Source organism: Nerophis ophidion, linkage group LG21, assembly GCF_033978795.1.
Source record: "Nerophis ophidion isolate RoL-2023_Sa linkage group LG21, RoL_Noph_v1.0, whole genome shotgun sequence".
Classification (NCBI taxonomy): Eukaryota; Metazoa; Chordata; class Actinopteri; order Syngnathiformes; family Syngnathidae; genus Nerophis; species Nerophis ophidion.
Genome location: NC_084631.1, coordinates 23,789,861 through 23,803,945, shown reverse-complemented (window position 1 = coordinate 23,803,945; position 14,085 = coordinate 23,789,861). Strand labels below are relative to the sequence as shown.

Genomic DNA, 14,085 nt, shown 5'->3' with positions numbered 1-14,085 from the left:
AATAATATGCTTCCAGAAGTGGTAGAGAAGATGTTTCAGATGTGAATCAGTAAATATGAACTAAGAGGGATTTATGTGTACTCAAAAGCAAATGTATGAACACATGTAAAACAAATATGTATATCATATACAATATTTCATCGATGGAATAATTTACAATTAGAAATGAAAATATCTAACGCTTCAGTTGTTATTGTATAAAAACATTACTGTACAAAAGTGAATTATGAACATCCATATACACATAAAATGTTTATTGTTTGTCACATATGTTTTGTACTGTTTACTCTCACCTTTTCAGTCAAATTTCTCCAATTAAAAGAAAGTACACAATGTTGTATATTAATGCATGTATAAATAATTGACAAAAAATACAATAATATAAAATATATACCCTATAAATGTAAGAAGCATATTAACAAGTATGTGTCACGCACACAACAATGTCGTCACACATGTTTTATGTACTGATGTTGTTAGAAACTCATAGTTATCAAAGTTGTGACTTCATTTGCTGCTGCTGTTCTCACCAGGACACTTGTGTTTCTTACACAGGTACTTATAAGAGAATCTTTCATCACACACACTGCAACTCAACACTTTCACCAGTGTGTTTTCTCATGTGGACTTTACAATTTCGATAGTTTACATAACCTTTACCACAGACTGAACAGTTAAAAGGTTTTTCACCAGTGTGTATTCTCATGTGTTCTTTCAAATTTTGACTTGTTACAAAACCTTTACCACATGTTGGACAGGTAAATGGTTTTTCCCCGGTGTGTGTTCTCATGTGTACTTTCAAATTGTTACCTTCTACAAAATTTTTACCACAGATTGAACAAATAAAAGGTTTTTCTCCAGTGTGTATTCTCATGTGTACTTTTAAATTTTGACTTTGTACAAAACTTTTACCACAGATTGAACAGGTGAAATGTTTTTCACCAGTGTGTATTTTCATGTGTTCTTTCAAACAAAATTTCTGCGAAAATCCTTTACCACATGCTGAGCAGGGAAAATGTTTTTCTCCTGTGTGTATACTCATGTGTTTTGTCAAATACCGTCTTTGGACAAAATATTTACCACACTCTGCGCAGGAAAAAGGTTTTTCTCCATTGTGTATTCCCATGTGTACTTTCAAATTTTGACTTTGCACAAAACCTTTACCACAGACTGAGCAGGAAAATGATTTTTCTCCAGTATGCGTGTGCATGTGTTCTTTCAACACATTTTTTCGGCCAAAACTTTTACCACATTCTGAGCAGGCAAAAGGTTTTTCTCCAGTGTGTATTCTCATGTGTAATTTCAGACTACAACGGTATTTAAACGTTTTGTCACAGTGAGAACATTTAAAGTGAGTGTTGTCAGTGTGACATGTCTTATCAGATTTAGAGTCTTCCTCATCAATGTCAGGAGAGCGTGATGTTGTGTCGTCAGTATCAGATAGTGGAGCTAAGAGCTTGTCTGTCTGTGATCCTCCACAGTGGTCTCCATCAGCTTCTGTTGTCATGTATTGTGTTGAGTTGCTGCTTGGAGGTTCCCCCTCTCTATTCTTATCACTTTCACCTTTGACCTCATTAGCTTCACTCTTCACAATCACGCCAATCACTGGGAACTCCTCCAACCATTCAAGATGCTCCCCCTCCTGACTGATACTGTTTTCCTCCTCTTCCTCTTTCATGTGCATTGGCTGTGGGGCCTCCTCTTCTTCTTTAATGTGGGAGGGCTGTGGCTCTTTCTGCTCCATCCCGACGCTCCATTCCTGCTGCTCAGAGAGAATATGTTCTTCACATATGTCTGCATGACACAAGAAGACAAACACATGCTATAGAAAAGTCCAGCTTTGTCCAGTCACATGAGGCATTTAGTACATTTTTTCATGTATAAAAAAAACCCAAACAAGTTATTGTATGAACTAGAACTAAATCTATGTGGAGGAAGAAACATGACACTTTTTATATTATTCAATTTAAACAATTAATTTTGAGCATCAGGTTGTCGTGGTTCACGAAGCTTACACATGGCCCACACAAAATAGTCAATAAATGTATAAAAAGTACAACAATGCAACACTGAAAAATTTAAGAGTTTATAGAGTTTAAAAGTCTGAGTGCAGAGGGGACGAATAATTTGGAAAAGTGATTTGTTTTATGCAATGAAAAGGCACAAAATCACTCTGAAAGCAACAAAGAGAATTCACCCGCAAGGACATGGCTCGAGGAGGCTCAAATGCGTTTTGCTTTTCGGAGGATTTGCTGGTTGCCGAAGAAGTTTAAGTCTCTTAGTTTTACTCAGGTAATCTTAGAGTAAGACTTAATACTTAGAGGATAAAGAGACCACCAACCTGGAACGGGCGTACCTTTTACTAGGGTTGGTGATATGGCCTAAAATCTATATTCCAATATATCATTTAATGCAGCACTGATAATAAAACCAATTCAAAGGAGGTTACAAAGGCTCCAAATTTAGTTGCTGACATATGCAATAACATATTACATTTTTTACAATTGGATTATTTTTTGCAAAACTATTATTAATCTACTTGTTAATATCTGGTTACTTTCTGTTGTAACATGTTTTTATCTACACTTCTGTTGAAATGTAATCAACATTTATTATTCTGTTGTTACAATCTGTACATTAGTTTTGGGTGATACTAAAAATTTGGGTACGGATCAATTTACCTGTTACCTATCCACTTCGTGTCTCGTGGCACATAAGGCCCTCACAGAGCTCCTCCACTTGTCTCGATCGACAGCTACAGTCCTCGCCTCCGACCGCGTTCTTTTTTTTCTCAACGGAACCCCTCCAGGTGGTCTTTGGTCTTCCCTTTCTTCTTTTCCCGTCTGGTACCCAGGACATGGCTATGCTGCAATTGTTGTCGTAGTGCTGCCGTAGTATTTGTCCAATCATCTTCCATCTTCGTAGCTTTACGTCCTCACTGAGTGGCATATTCGCTCTTTCCAGCAGTTCTTCGGCACTGATGTGATTTTACCAGCAGATTCTGAGTATTCTTTGTAGGCATTTGTTATGGATTACGTCAACCGCCCTGTTATCTCCTCTATTCATTTTCCAGGTTTCACACCCGTATAGCAATACTGGTACCACTAGTGTCTTGTACAGTTTTAGTTTTGTTCTTCTTGTGATGCTGTTGCAGATCCAGGTCTTTCCAAATCTGATCAATGCGCCTCTCACTTTCGTCAGTCTATTCTTCATGTCCTTCATGCCGCCTCCCTTTTTACAAACTGTGGCCCCCAAGTAGGTGAACTGGTCTACCACTTCGACATCTTGTCCATTGATTTGGATTTTTTGGTCTGGTCTCTCTCTGTACCCTTCGACCTGTTTAGCATGGGAGACCAAGCCATGAGTTCTAAACTCCAGCCGACATAGCTCTAGAGGTCATGGAGGCGCACAAAACCACCCAACCATGGTAAGGTGGTGATCCCGTTGGGGTAAGGTATGGATCCAATACAAAGTAGTAATAGGGTCAGTGACACTTCATGTTTCCTGGGTTCCCTAAGCACAAGTGACTTCATAAAACAAATCTTGCTTCATAATTTCTGGTTTCTTCTGACCAAAACATATCAATATAAATCGAAAATGTTATCCAATGCAATTTATATTGATATTATGTGTCTATCGCTGTATATACTGTATTGATATCGTATTATTGGCCCAGCCATATTGAAACTGTACATTTGTTTTTTGGTGATACTAAACATGTGGGTATGGAATCCAATACTAAGTAGTAATAGGGGCAGTACTGATTGTATTTAGTCAAATGACTTTTTCTGAGATGTAACTTTCGGTGAACGAAGTGGTGGTCAACCAAACCAGCATGGGTATAGTGTAGCAAATTACCTGAGTGAGCAAGGAGCCTAAATATTACCACTAAAAGCAGATGCGAGCAAAAACATCTAACGATGCAATAGAATAGATCCCTATACTTGATTAAAAAAAATATTTGTCGATTGATACCAAGGATTATACGTTGGTCGCGTTCCCAGACATATTGAACTATTGTGCTCCAGACATCATTCTACACGACAGAACAGATGGAAATTTGGAAAATCATGTGTGCGGCTGGATATTGGTATCAAGACTCTCCCTGATAAATATGCATTGTTTTTGCTCAAAAAAGGATTCATTTCATCATTTAACTTCATGTCTTGCTAAAACCCGTCTTTGTAAACAAACTGCAGGTAGCACTTGATAGCCTTGATTCGGTGTTCTTCATTTTCTTAATATTTTAACAACTCAAAAGATAATAGCTGACACCACTGAAGACCTGGCTGGTTGTGAAAAATTATGGAAAGGTAATCACAGCTAACTATAACAGGTAAGTTTCAGCCATGTTACCTCGATGTTGTTGTACGCGTCGTTTCGAGTGCGCATGTTTTTCCCCGTCTGTGTCAAAATATAACTATAGATGTCGACATTGTGTAATGCTGAAAGATTCATTTATGATTGTTTAGCAAAATATAACTATGGATGTCAAAATTGTGTACAGTTGTGGTCAAAAGTTTGTAAAGAACCATTTCTACAACTCTTATTTTTTGTTAAGAGTGATTGGAGCACACCATTGTTGGTCACAAAAAACAATCATGAAGTTTGGTTCTTTTATAAATTTAGTATGGGTCCACTGAAAATGTGACCATATCTGCTGGGTCAAAAGTATACATACAGCAATGTTAATATTTGGTTACATTTCCCTTGGCAAGTTTCACTGCAATAAGGTGCTTTTGGTAGCCATCCACAAGCTTCTGGTTGAATTTTTGACCACTCATCATGACAAAAATGGTGCAATTCAGCTAAATTTGTTGGTTTTCTGACATGGACTTGTTTCTTTAGCATTGGCCACACGTTTAAGTCAGGACTTTAGGAAAGGCCATTCTAAAACCTTAATTCTAGCCTGATTTAGCCACTCCTTTACCACTTTTGACGTGTGTTTGGGGTCATTGTCCTTTTGGAACACCCAACTGCTTCCAACCTCCGGGCTGATGATTTTAGGTTGTCCTGAAGAATTTGAAGGTAATCCTCCTTTTGTATTGTCCCATTTATTCTCTGTAAAGCACCAGTTCCATTGGCAGCAAAACAGGCCCACCGCATAATCGTACCCCCACCACGCTTGACGGTAGGATGGTGTTCCTGGGATTAAAAGCTTCACATTTTCTCCTCCAAACATATTGCTGGTAGTGTGGCCAAACAGCTCAATGTTTGTTTCATCTGACATCACATGGACAAAGATAAGACCTTCTGGAGGAAAGTTCTGTGATCAGATGACATTGTCACTCCATTGTGTCCTGGGTCTTCCCTGTGGTCTTCTAAATGTGAAACTTATCCTAAACACCTCCCCTGGGAAGTATTCGGGGGCGTTCAAACAAGCTCATCTGGTTCCTCTCGATGTGAATGAGCAGCGGATTTACTCTGACCTCCTCCCGAATGAGAGTGCTTCACACTCTCTCTTTAAGGGAGACCCATTTTGAAACTCATTTTGGCCGCTTGTACCCGTGATGTTGTCCTTTTGGTCATGACTCAAAACTCAAAACTCATGACCATAGGTGAGGATAGGAAGATAGATCAACCAGTAAATTGAGAGCTTTGCCTTTCGGCTTAGCTCCTTCTTCACCACAACAGATCGATACAGGATCCGCATCACTGCAGACGCTGCACCGATCCGTCTGTCGATCTCACGGTCCACTATCCCCTCACCCTTGAACAAGACCTCGAGGTACTAGAAATCCTCCACTTGGGGCAGGATATCCTGCCCAACCCGTATATGTAACTCCACCCTTTTCCGGGAGAGAACCATGGACTCAGACTTGGAAGTCCTGAATTTCATCCCAGTAGCTTCACACTCAGCTACAAACCGATCCAGTAAGAGTTGAAAACCCTGATCTGATGAAGACAGCAGGACCACATTATCTGAAAAAAGCAGAGACCTAATCCTGCAGCCACCAAACCTGATCCCTTCAACCCCCTGACTGCGCCCAGAAATTCTGTCCATAAGAGTTTTAAACAGAATCTGTGGCAAATAGCATCCCTGGCGGAGTCCAACCTTTACTGGGAACGGATTGGACTTACTGCTGGCAATGCGGACCAAGCTCTAACACTGATCGTACAGGGAGCGCACCGCCAAAATCAGATGGTCCGATACTCCGTACACTCTCTGAGCACTCCCCACAGAATTCCTGAGGGACACGGTCGAATGCCTTCTCCTACTCCACAAAACACATGTAGACTGATTAGGCAAACTCCCATGCACCATCAAGAACCCTGCCGAGGAGATAGAGTTGGTCCACAGTTCCACAACCAGGACGAAAACCACACTGCTGAATCCTATGTTCGACTATCCGGCATAGCCTCCTCTCCAGTACACCTGATTAGAAACTCATTAACTTTATTTTTTATTTTTTTGCAAAGAATAATTAACGATAGAATTTCATGGCTGCAAGATGTGCCAAAGTAGTTGGGAAAGGGCATGTTCACCACTGTGTTACATCACCTTTTCTTTTAACCACACTCAATAAACGCTTGGGAACTGAGGGAAGTAATTGTTGAAGCTTTGAAAGTGGAATTCTTTCCCATTCTTGTTTTATGTAGAGCTTCAGTCGTTCAACAGTCCGGGGTCTCCGCTGTCGTATTTTACGCTTCATAATGCGCCACACATTTTCGATGGGAGACAGGTCTGGACTGCAGACGGGCCAGGAAAGTACCCGCACTCTTTTTTTACGAAGCCATGCTTTTGTAACACGTGCTGAATGTGGCATGGCATTGTCTTGCTGAAATAAATAGGGGCGTCCATGAAAAAGACGGCGCTTAGATGGCAGCATATGTTGTTCCAAAACCTGTATGTACCTTTCAGCATTAATGGTGCCTTCACAGATGTGTAAGTTACCCATGCCTTGGGTACTAATGCACCCCAATACCATCACAGATGCTGGCTTTTGAACTTTGCGTCTGGATGGTTCGCTTCCCCTTTGTCCGGATGACGCGAAATCGAATATTTCCAAAAACAATCTGAAATGTGGACTCGTCAGACCACAGAACACTTTTCCAATTTGCATCAGTCCATCTTAGATGATCTCGGGCCCAGAGAAGCCGGCGGCGTTTCTGGATGTTGCTGATAAATGTCTTTCGCTTTCCATAGTCGAGCTTTAACTTGCACTTACAGATGTAGCGACCAACTGTATTTAGTGACAGTGGTTTTCTTAAGTTTTCCTGAGCCCATGTGGTGATATCCTTTAGAGATTGATGTCGGTTTTTGATACAGTGCCATCTGACTGATCGAAAGTCACGGTCATTCAATGTTGGTTTCGGGCCATGCCGCTTACGTGGAGTGATTTCTCCAGATTCTCTGAAGAAATAGTATGAACCGTAGATGTTGAAATCCCTAAATTTTTTGCAATTGCACTTTGAGAAACGTTGTTTTTAAACTGTTTGACTATTTGCTCACGCAGTTGTGGACAAAGGGGTGTACCTCATCCCATCATTTCTTGTGAGAGACCTACCATTTTTTTAAAAACTGTTTTTATACCCAATCATGGCACCCACCTGTTCCCAATTAGCCTGCACACCTGTGGGATGTTCCAAATAAGTGTTTGATGAGCAGTCCTCAACTTTATCAGTATTTATTGCCACCTTTCCCAACTTCTTTGTCACATGTTGCTGGCATCAAATTCTAAAGTTAATGATTATTTGCAAAAAAAAAAAGTTTATCAGTTTGAACATCAAATATGTTGTCTTTTTAGCATATTCAACTGAATATGGGTTGAGAATGATTTGCAAATCATTGTATTCCGTTTATATTTACATTTAACAATTCCCCAACTCATATGGAAACGGGGTTTGTATCTATCCATTAATTTTCTACCGCTTATCCTTTTTGGGGTCGCGGGGCCCACAACCGAGTCTGCCAATGCAATTGCACAGCCCCAGATGTCCACCGGTGCTGCAGAGTCTTGTCAACCTCGACAGCCCCACAGCATCCAGAGCCTTAAGGAATTCCAGTTGGACCTCATCCACTCCCGAGACCCCGTCACCGAGGAGCTTCTTACCTCAGCCCCAGAAATAAGAGAGCCCATTGCGAAGAAATACGAATATCAAGATTATACTTTAATGGGAAATAATAAATGATAAAAGTATATCAAACAAACCTTTAATGAAGTGATAACTGCAAACTTGTGCATTCTTTGACTCTGTTCGCTTGGACAGGAGTGCTATATTCGAGGGACAGTTTTCTCTTCGTCAGTTCGTAAAATCTTGCACACTTTTGTCCTTCTTGATTACCTCTGAAGAGAACTTTTATCTTTTTGTGATTTGAACGATTCAAACAGCCTAAAACAATGCAAGCATACTGCAAGTTTCTTCGAGAAAGGCAAAATCCCGTCGAGAGAGGCAAAATGCCATCCAGAACGCTTTGACAACAGACGCTAGCATATTTAATGAGCCGGACGCGACATCAAGTGAATACAAAGAATACTTATGTGTCCAAACACATCATCATCATCACCATATATCTTTTTTCTGAGGAAGCAATTAAGCTCTGGTCTTGTTGTTTGTTTGACACCAGTGTTAATTTTGTTGACGAAAAATGTACGTCATAGTTATCGCCAACAACCTTTTTTTTCTGACTAAAACGAGACAATAACTAAATAAAAAATAATTTACGTGGACTAAGGCGATGACGAGGTGTATTGACATATTCGTCAACGAATAAAAACGAGACGAAAATGTCTGCCAGAGACGAGACCCAATCGGAACTCATTTCGTTAGGAAGAGGCGGGAGGAGTTGGGAAGAGAACCAATCAGAGCGACGTGGTAAGGAAGTTACGTAAACGTAGTTTGCGTTTGAGACTGATCCAGGAATGCGCTGCAGAAGACAACATGTCAACGCCGGGGAGGGAGAGGAGAGAGGACATATGGAGAAATGTTATATCTGACGTCAAAGATAACAAGACGCAGTGTAAGAAATGCAGCGCGAGGATTACGGGGAAATACACAACAAACTTGAAGCGACATTTACAGTCGAATCACCCCGAAATTCACACACAGGTAAGCATTTTCCACAACATACAACTCACTCGACGTTATCCCGTTTATTACACAGCTTACTCGTGAAATACTAAATTTGAGACATGATTTTCATCAAAATACGACTTGTATGGGTGATTTTTCCGCTCTTTTGCTTTGACTTTCAGAGATTGAAGGGAAAGTTTACATATTACCCTTTAGTCGACTAAATCTACTGTAGTTTTCGTCGACTATAATCTTATATTTCGTCAAATAAAACTAGACTAAAACTAAAACAATTTAAATAACTAAATTATGACTAAAACTAAATTACATTTTAGTCAAAAGACTATGACTAAAACTAAATCAAATTTTGCTGTCAAAATTAACACTGTTTGACACTATTTTGAAGTTCTTTTGTTTCCCTTGAAAAATGTATTCTCTGTTTTTATCAGCACTTTTCCGATCCTTGCTTTTAAATGAACAACAATTGAATATAGTTATTTTGTAACAGCCTAATGAGCAGCACAGTAACAGTATAAATATATATTCATGAATCAATCTAAGAGCCATTGGATAAACTAAAGCCAATTCGATTAGTAATATTTAAGCTAGTCAATGACAACTATCAACGTAGTGGTGAGTTGCAGTCCTAGGGTTAGGGTTTAAACTTTTTCATCGTCTTTCCATTACCTTTCACCACAATGTTTGCAAACGCTGTCCTCCAGATGATTTATACTACAGCCACAAATGGCTGAACTTGCACTTACCATCTTACAGCTAAACTCTGCTGTAACATACACAGCACAGCATACTTGTCCTGCTCCAGAAATTCTGACTTGGCTGTACAGATAATTAGTTCATGTATTTCTTTAAACAAAAATATTATTATCATTTTTGGGAAATTTTAAGGATGTGTTTAAGATTTTTTTTTACAATTTTTACAAGATGTTGATAGAATTTAGGACATTTCGATGCCTTTTAAGATTTTAATTCTGTCAGCACAAATGTATTAAGCCTACTTGAGTGAGAGGCCAAATGTCTTCTAAGACAAACTAAACAGTCCAGTTGTGATGGATTGAATGCCCTGGGAATAAAATTATTTCTGGATGTTGTGCTTACTTGAACTGTGATGAAGCGGTGAGGACTCAGGTGGTTTGTCTTCATGGTCTTCAGTCTTCACAGAGACAACAGTCAGTGGAAACTTGGTGAGATCAGCTTCCTCCTGCCCTAGAAGACACTCTTCCTCTTGACTGATCCACACTTTCTCCTCTTCCTCTTTAATATGCGATGGCTTTGGCTCCGCCTCTTTAACACAAGGGGGATGTAGATCTTCCTCTTTAATGTTAGGGGACTGCTGGACGTCTATTGGGTAAATAAGTAAAAACAATTATTAGAGAATAGAAATAGTTTATGACTGACACTGTTATCACAATGAGATAATGTGTTCTTGTGTATGTTGTGTTAAGTGTATCACTAAACAACCAATAAAAACATGGGAAAGACTTCCTTTTGTGACAGCCACCACATTTAAAAGAGGTACAGTCAGTAATAAGATGCTTGGGAATTTAAAGTGCAATTTAAAAAGTCTTTATAAGTACGAGCCAGCTTTGATTGAGGCATTTTTAATTGTATCCTCAGTGGTGTAAAGTAATCCAATTAATTATTAAAGTTAAAGTACCAATGATTGTCACACACACACTAGGTGAGGCGAAATTATTCCCTGCATTTGACCCATCACCCTTGATCACCCCCTCGAAGGTAAGAGGAGCATTGGAAGCAGCGGTGGCCATGCCCGGGAATCATTTTTAGTGATTTAACCCCCAATTCCGGCCCTTGATGCTGAGTGCCAAGCAGGTAGGAAATGGGTCCCATTTTTATAGTCTTTGGGTAGGGTTTAAACTCAAAACCTACCCATCTCAGGGCGGACACTCTAACCACTATGTGTACATGTCGACCTATTACACCTAAACCTTATCTCTAAACTTGTAATAACATAGTCACAACCATTGCTTAAATATAATGGAAATAAAAAATGTACTCATAACAGCCATGCTATATTTTTATCATCATATAAAATTGTTTTCTTTATATTCATTTTGTTGGCTGGGCTAAAGGGAATTCTTACAAAACATGTTTTACTACGTGGTGTTTTTATGGAATTTGTCCATTTACAGTACTTTAGAGTAGGGCTGGCAAATATATCGATATAAACAATATATCGTAGGTGTGTCTCTGTGGGATATAGAAAATGACTATATCGTAATATTCGATTATATGTTCTCACACAGTTGCTTTTAGCTGCGGGCATTACATTACTGGCGCTTCTCGCTCCTTCTCTTCTCTCCTTCTCACAGAAACGTAAAACAAGCCCAACGTCTTGCGTACGTCACATACTGTCACGCGTCTAGCGTCATACGCTCTCGCCGAGCAGAGAGGTAGCAGCATGGCTAACGTTAGCTGAGGCAGGTCGTGCAAGAGGAGCGGAACTTGTAACAATAAAAGAGAGAGAAGGTGTGAAACTGATCACAAATGGAGGAAGAACAATAAAAGCCCAAAATAAAGAGCAGGGGATCCTTCATCTGGGGGTGGTTTGGCTTCAAGTGGGAAGATATTCAGCAGACAACAGCAATATGCAAAGTACACAGCAGAAGTGTTACTACAAAAAGGTACTAACGCTATCAATTTGTTCTCTCATTTAAAGTCACCCGTGAGAGAATGAAGAGTATGTAATAAATACAGTTTTGGTCAATTGACTTAGCTGTGATTTCCCTCTCTGCATGAAAGTTTAAAAGTAGCTTATATTAATGCAGTATGAAGAAGAATATTTTAATGTAGACACATAGAATCATCATACTGCTGTGATTATATGCATCAAGTGTTCATTCAAGGCCAAGGCAAAATATTGTAATATATATCGTATATCGCAATATGGCATAAAAATATCGCGATATTAATAAAAGCCAATATCGCCCTGCCCTACTTTAGAGCACAACTCCCACATTCACTTGGAGACCATATACGACACGCTGAAGGAAAGTCAGTCACCTTTATGTTCTTTTCATAAATCAACTGGGTGCGGTATAGCTCGGTTGGTAGAGTGGCCGTGCCAGCAACTTGAGGGTTGCAAGTTCGATTCCCGCTTCTGCCATCCTAGTCGCCACCGTTGTGTCCATGGGTAAGACACTTTACCCACCTGCTCCCAGTGCCACCCACACTGGCTTAAATGTAAAAATTAGATATTGGGTTTCATTATGTAAAGCGCTTTGAGTCACTTAGAGAAAAGCGCTATATAAATATAATTCACTTCACTTCACAACTACTTTGCGTATTAAAAAGACGATTGAGAATAAATGATTACTTTCACGTATTGATGCATGTAGGTCAGAATCAGGAAGTGAAATTAGCCACGAAACTATGAATCATATTGATTACAGTGTCAAATATTTTTGGTGACTGTGAGTTTTGTGTAAACATGTTGATACATCAACCTCTCATAAATATTGTGTCTCAAACTTTCTCATTTTCATGAACAATATAAAAACAGAGCAAAACAATTCACCTTCCTACAGACAATATATCAAAGAATAATGTCAATAATCGAATATAAAGTTAGTAACATGTGATAGTAAGAAGTAAACAAACCCGTTATGTGTAAAACAACTTCATGTTTCTTGAGAACAGCGTCCAGTAGTTGATGTTGTCGCTCCTTCTCCTCTTTTGCTTGACAAAGTTCCTCCTCGTACTCTGCTATCGTTCTTTCGCACATTTTCACACAATCACAACACTTTACACTCACACTTGATCTCTGCTTAGCGATGTGTTGATAACTTCTGCGTCTTTGTTAGCAGCTAACAAGCTAAGCTAACTAGTTAACTCAGCGAGAACGAAACGCGTCAAAGTGACTAATGTATGTGAATACAAACAATTACTAACATAACTTAGGCGTCATACATGCGTACATGTATACACAAATTAAAAATACAAAACTATAATGGCCACGTTTAAACCTTCTCCGTTCAACGCCATTTTGGTTTTGTCTCGTTCTACTTCTTATTTTATTTCCAGCAGACTAGTAGAGCATTTTAGGCGTATTGCTGCCCTCAACAGGTTCCTAACGGGATTTCCTCGTTCTGTTATATGGCCCACACTACATTAGGTGGTTTAATATAGTGGTTCTAAAACTTTTTTCAGTGATGTACCCCCTGTGAACATTTTTTCCATTCAAGTATCCCCTAATCAGAGCAAATCATTTTTGGTTGACAAAAAGAGATAAATAAGTAAAATACAGCACTGTGTCATCAGTTTCTGATTTATCAAATTGTATAACTGTGAAAATATTTCTCATTTGTAGTGGTCTTTCTTGAACTATTTGTAAAAAAAGATATAAACATAACAAAAAACGTGTTGAAAAATAAACAAGTGATTCAATTATAAATAAATATTTCTACACATAGAAGTAATCATCAACTTAAAGTGCCCTCTTTGGGGATCTTAAAAGAGATCCATCTGGATTCATGCACATAATTCTGAACATTTCTTCACAAAAAAAGAAATCTTTAACATCAATATTTATGGAACATGTCCACAAAAAATCTAGCTGTCAACACTGAATATTGCATTGTTGCATTTCTTTTCACGGTTTATGAACATACATTCATATTTTGTTGAAGTATTATTCAATAAATATATTCATAAAGGATTTTTGAATTGTTGCTATTTTTTAGAATATTTTAAAAAAATCTCACGTACCCCTAGGCATACCTTCAAATACCCCCAGGGGTACGTGTACCCCCATTTGAGAACCACTGGTCTAATAATCTAATTTGAACATTCACATTAAAACGCTCTCTACCTCCAACAATAAAAAAGCTTTAAAAACGATGATGCTGTGTTCCAAATTTAAGTTATTACTGAATCTGAATGAGCCGATGGGTTTGCACTTTGTTTATTATATATATCTTTTTTTGTATTCTGTTTTTGTTACTTTGAATTTACAACCCCCAGGCACTGTTTTGTACTGTTTTTATAATGTTTTGTAATGTTTATACTGTTGTTGGACTTATTTTGTTTATT

General features: G+C 38.8%; 1 protein-coding gene across 1 annotated transcript; it reads right to left on the bottom strand.

Annotated features, from left to right (window-relative positions):
* Positions 1–224: 224 nt before the first annotated feature.
* Positions 225–13,094, bottom strand: LOC133539910 (oocyte zinc finger protein XlCOF22-like). Its single transcript, XM_061882240.1, has 3 exons — positions 12,655–13,094; positions 10,132–10,374; positions 225–1,794 (listed from the first exon to the last, which is right to left on the bottom strand). The coding sequence occupies exons 1-3, from the start codon at positions 12,776–12,778 to the stop codon at positions 578–580; spliced, it is 1,584 nt and encodes a 527-aa protein (XP_061738224.1). The 5' UTR covers positions 12,779–13,094; the 3' UTR covers positions 225–577.
* Between the last annotated feature and the right edge of the window lie 991 nt (positions 13,095–14,085).

What these genes read in the sequence shown, in the direction of transcription:
- LOC133539910 (XM_061882240.1), bottom strand. Translation starts at nt 12,778, where the DNA reads ATGTGCGAAAGAACGATAGCAGAGTACGAGGAGGAACTTTGTCAAGCA. An exon ending in AGTTGTTTTACACATAACGG is followed by an intron (nt 10,375 to 12,654) that starts GTTTGTTTACTT and finishes TTTACCCAATAG; the next exon opens with ACGTCCAGCAGTCCCCTAAC. An exon ending in ACCGCTTCATCACAGTTCAA is followed by an intron (nt 1,795 to 10,131) that starts GTAAGCACAACA and finishes TGTGTCATGCAG; the next exon opens with ACATATGTGAAGAACATATT.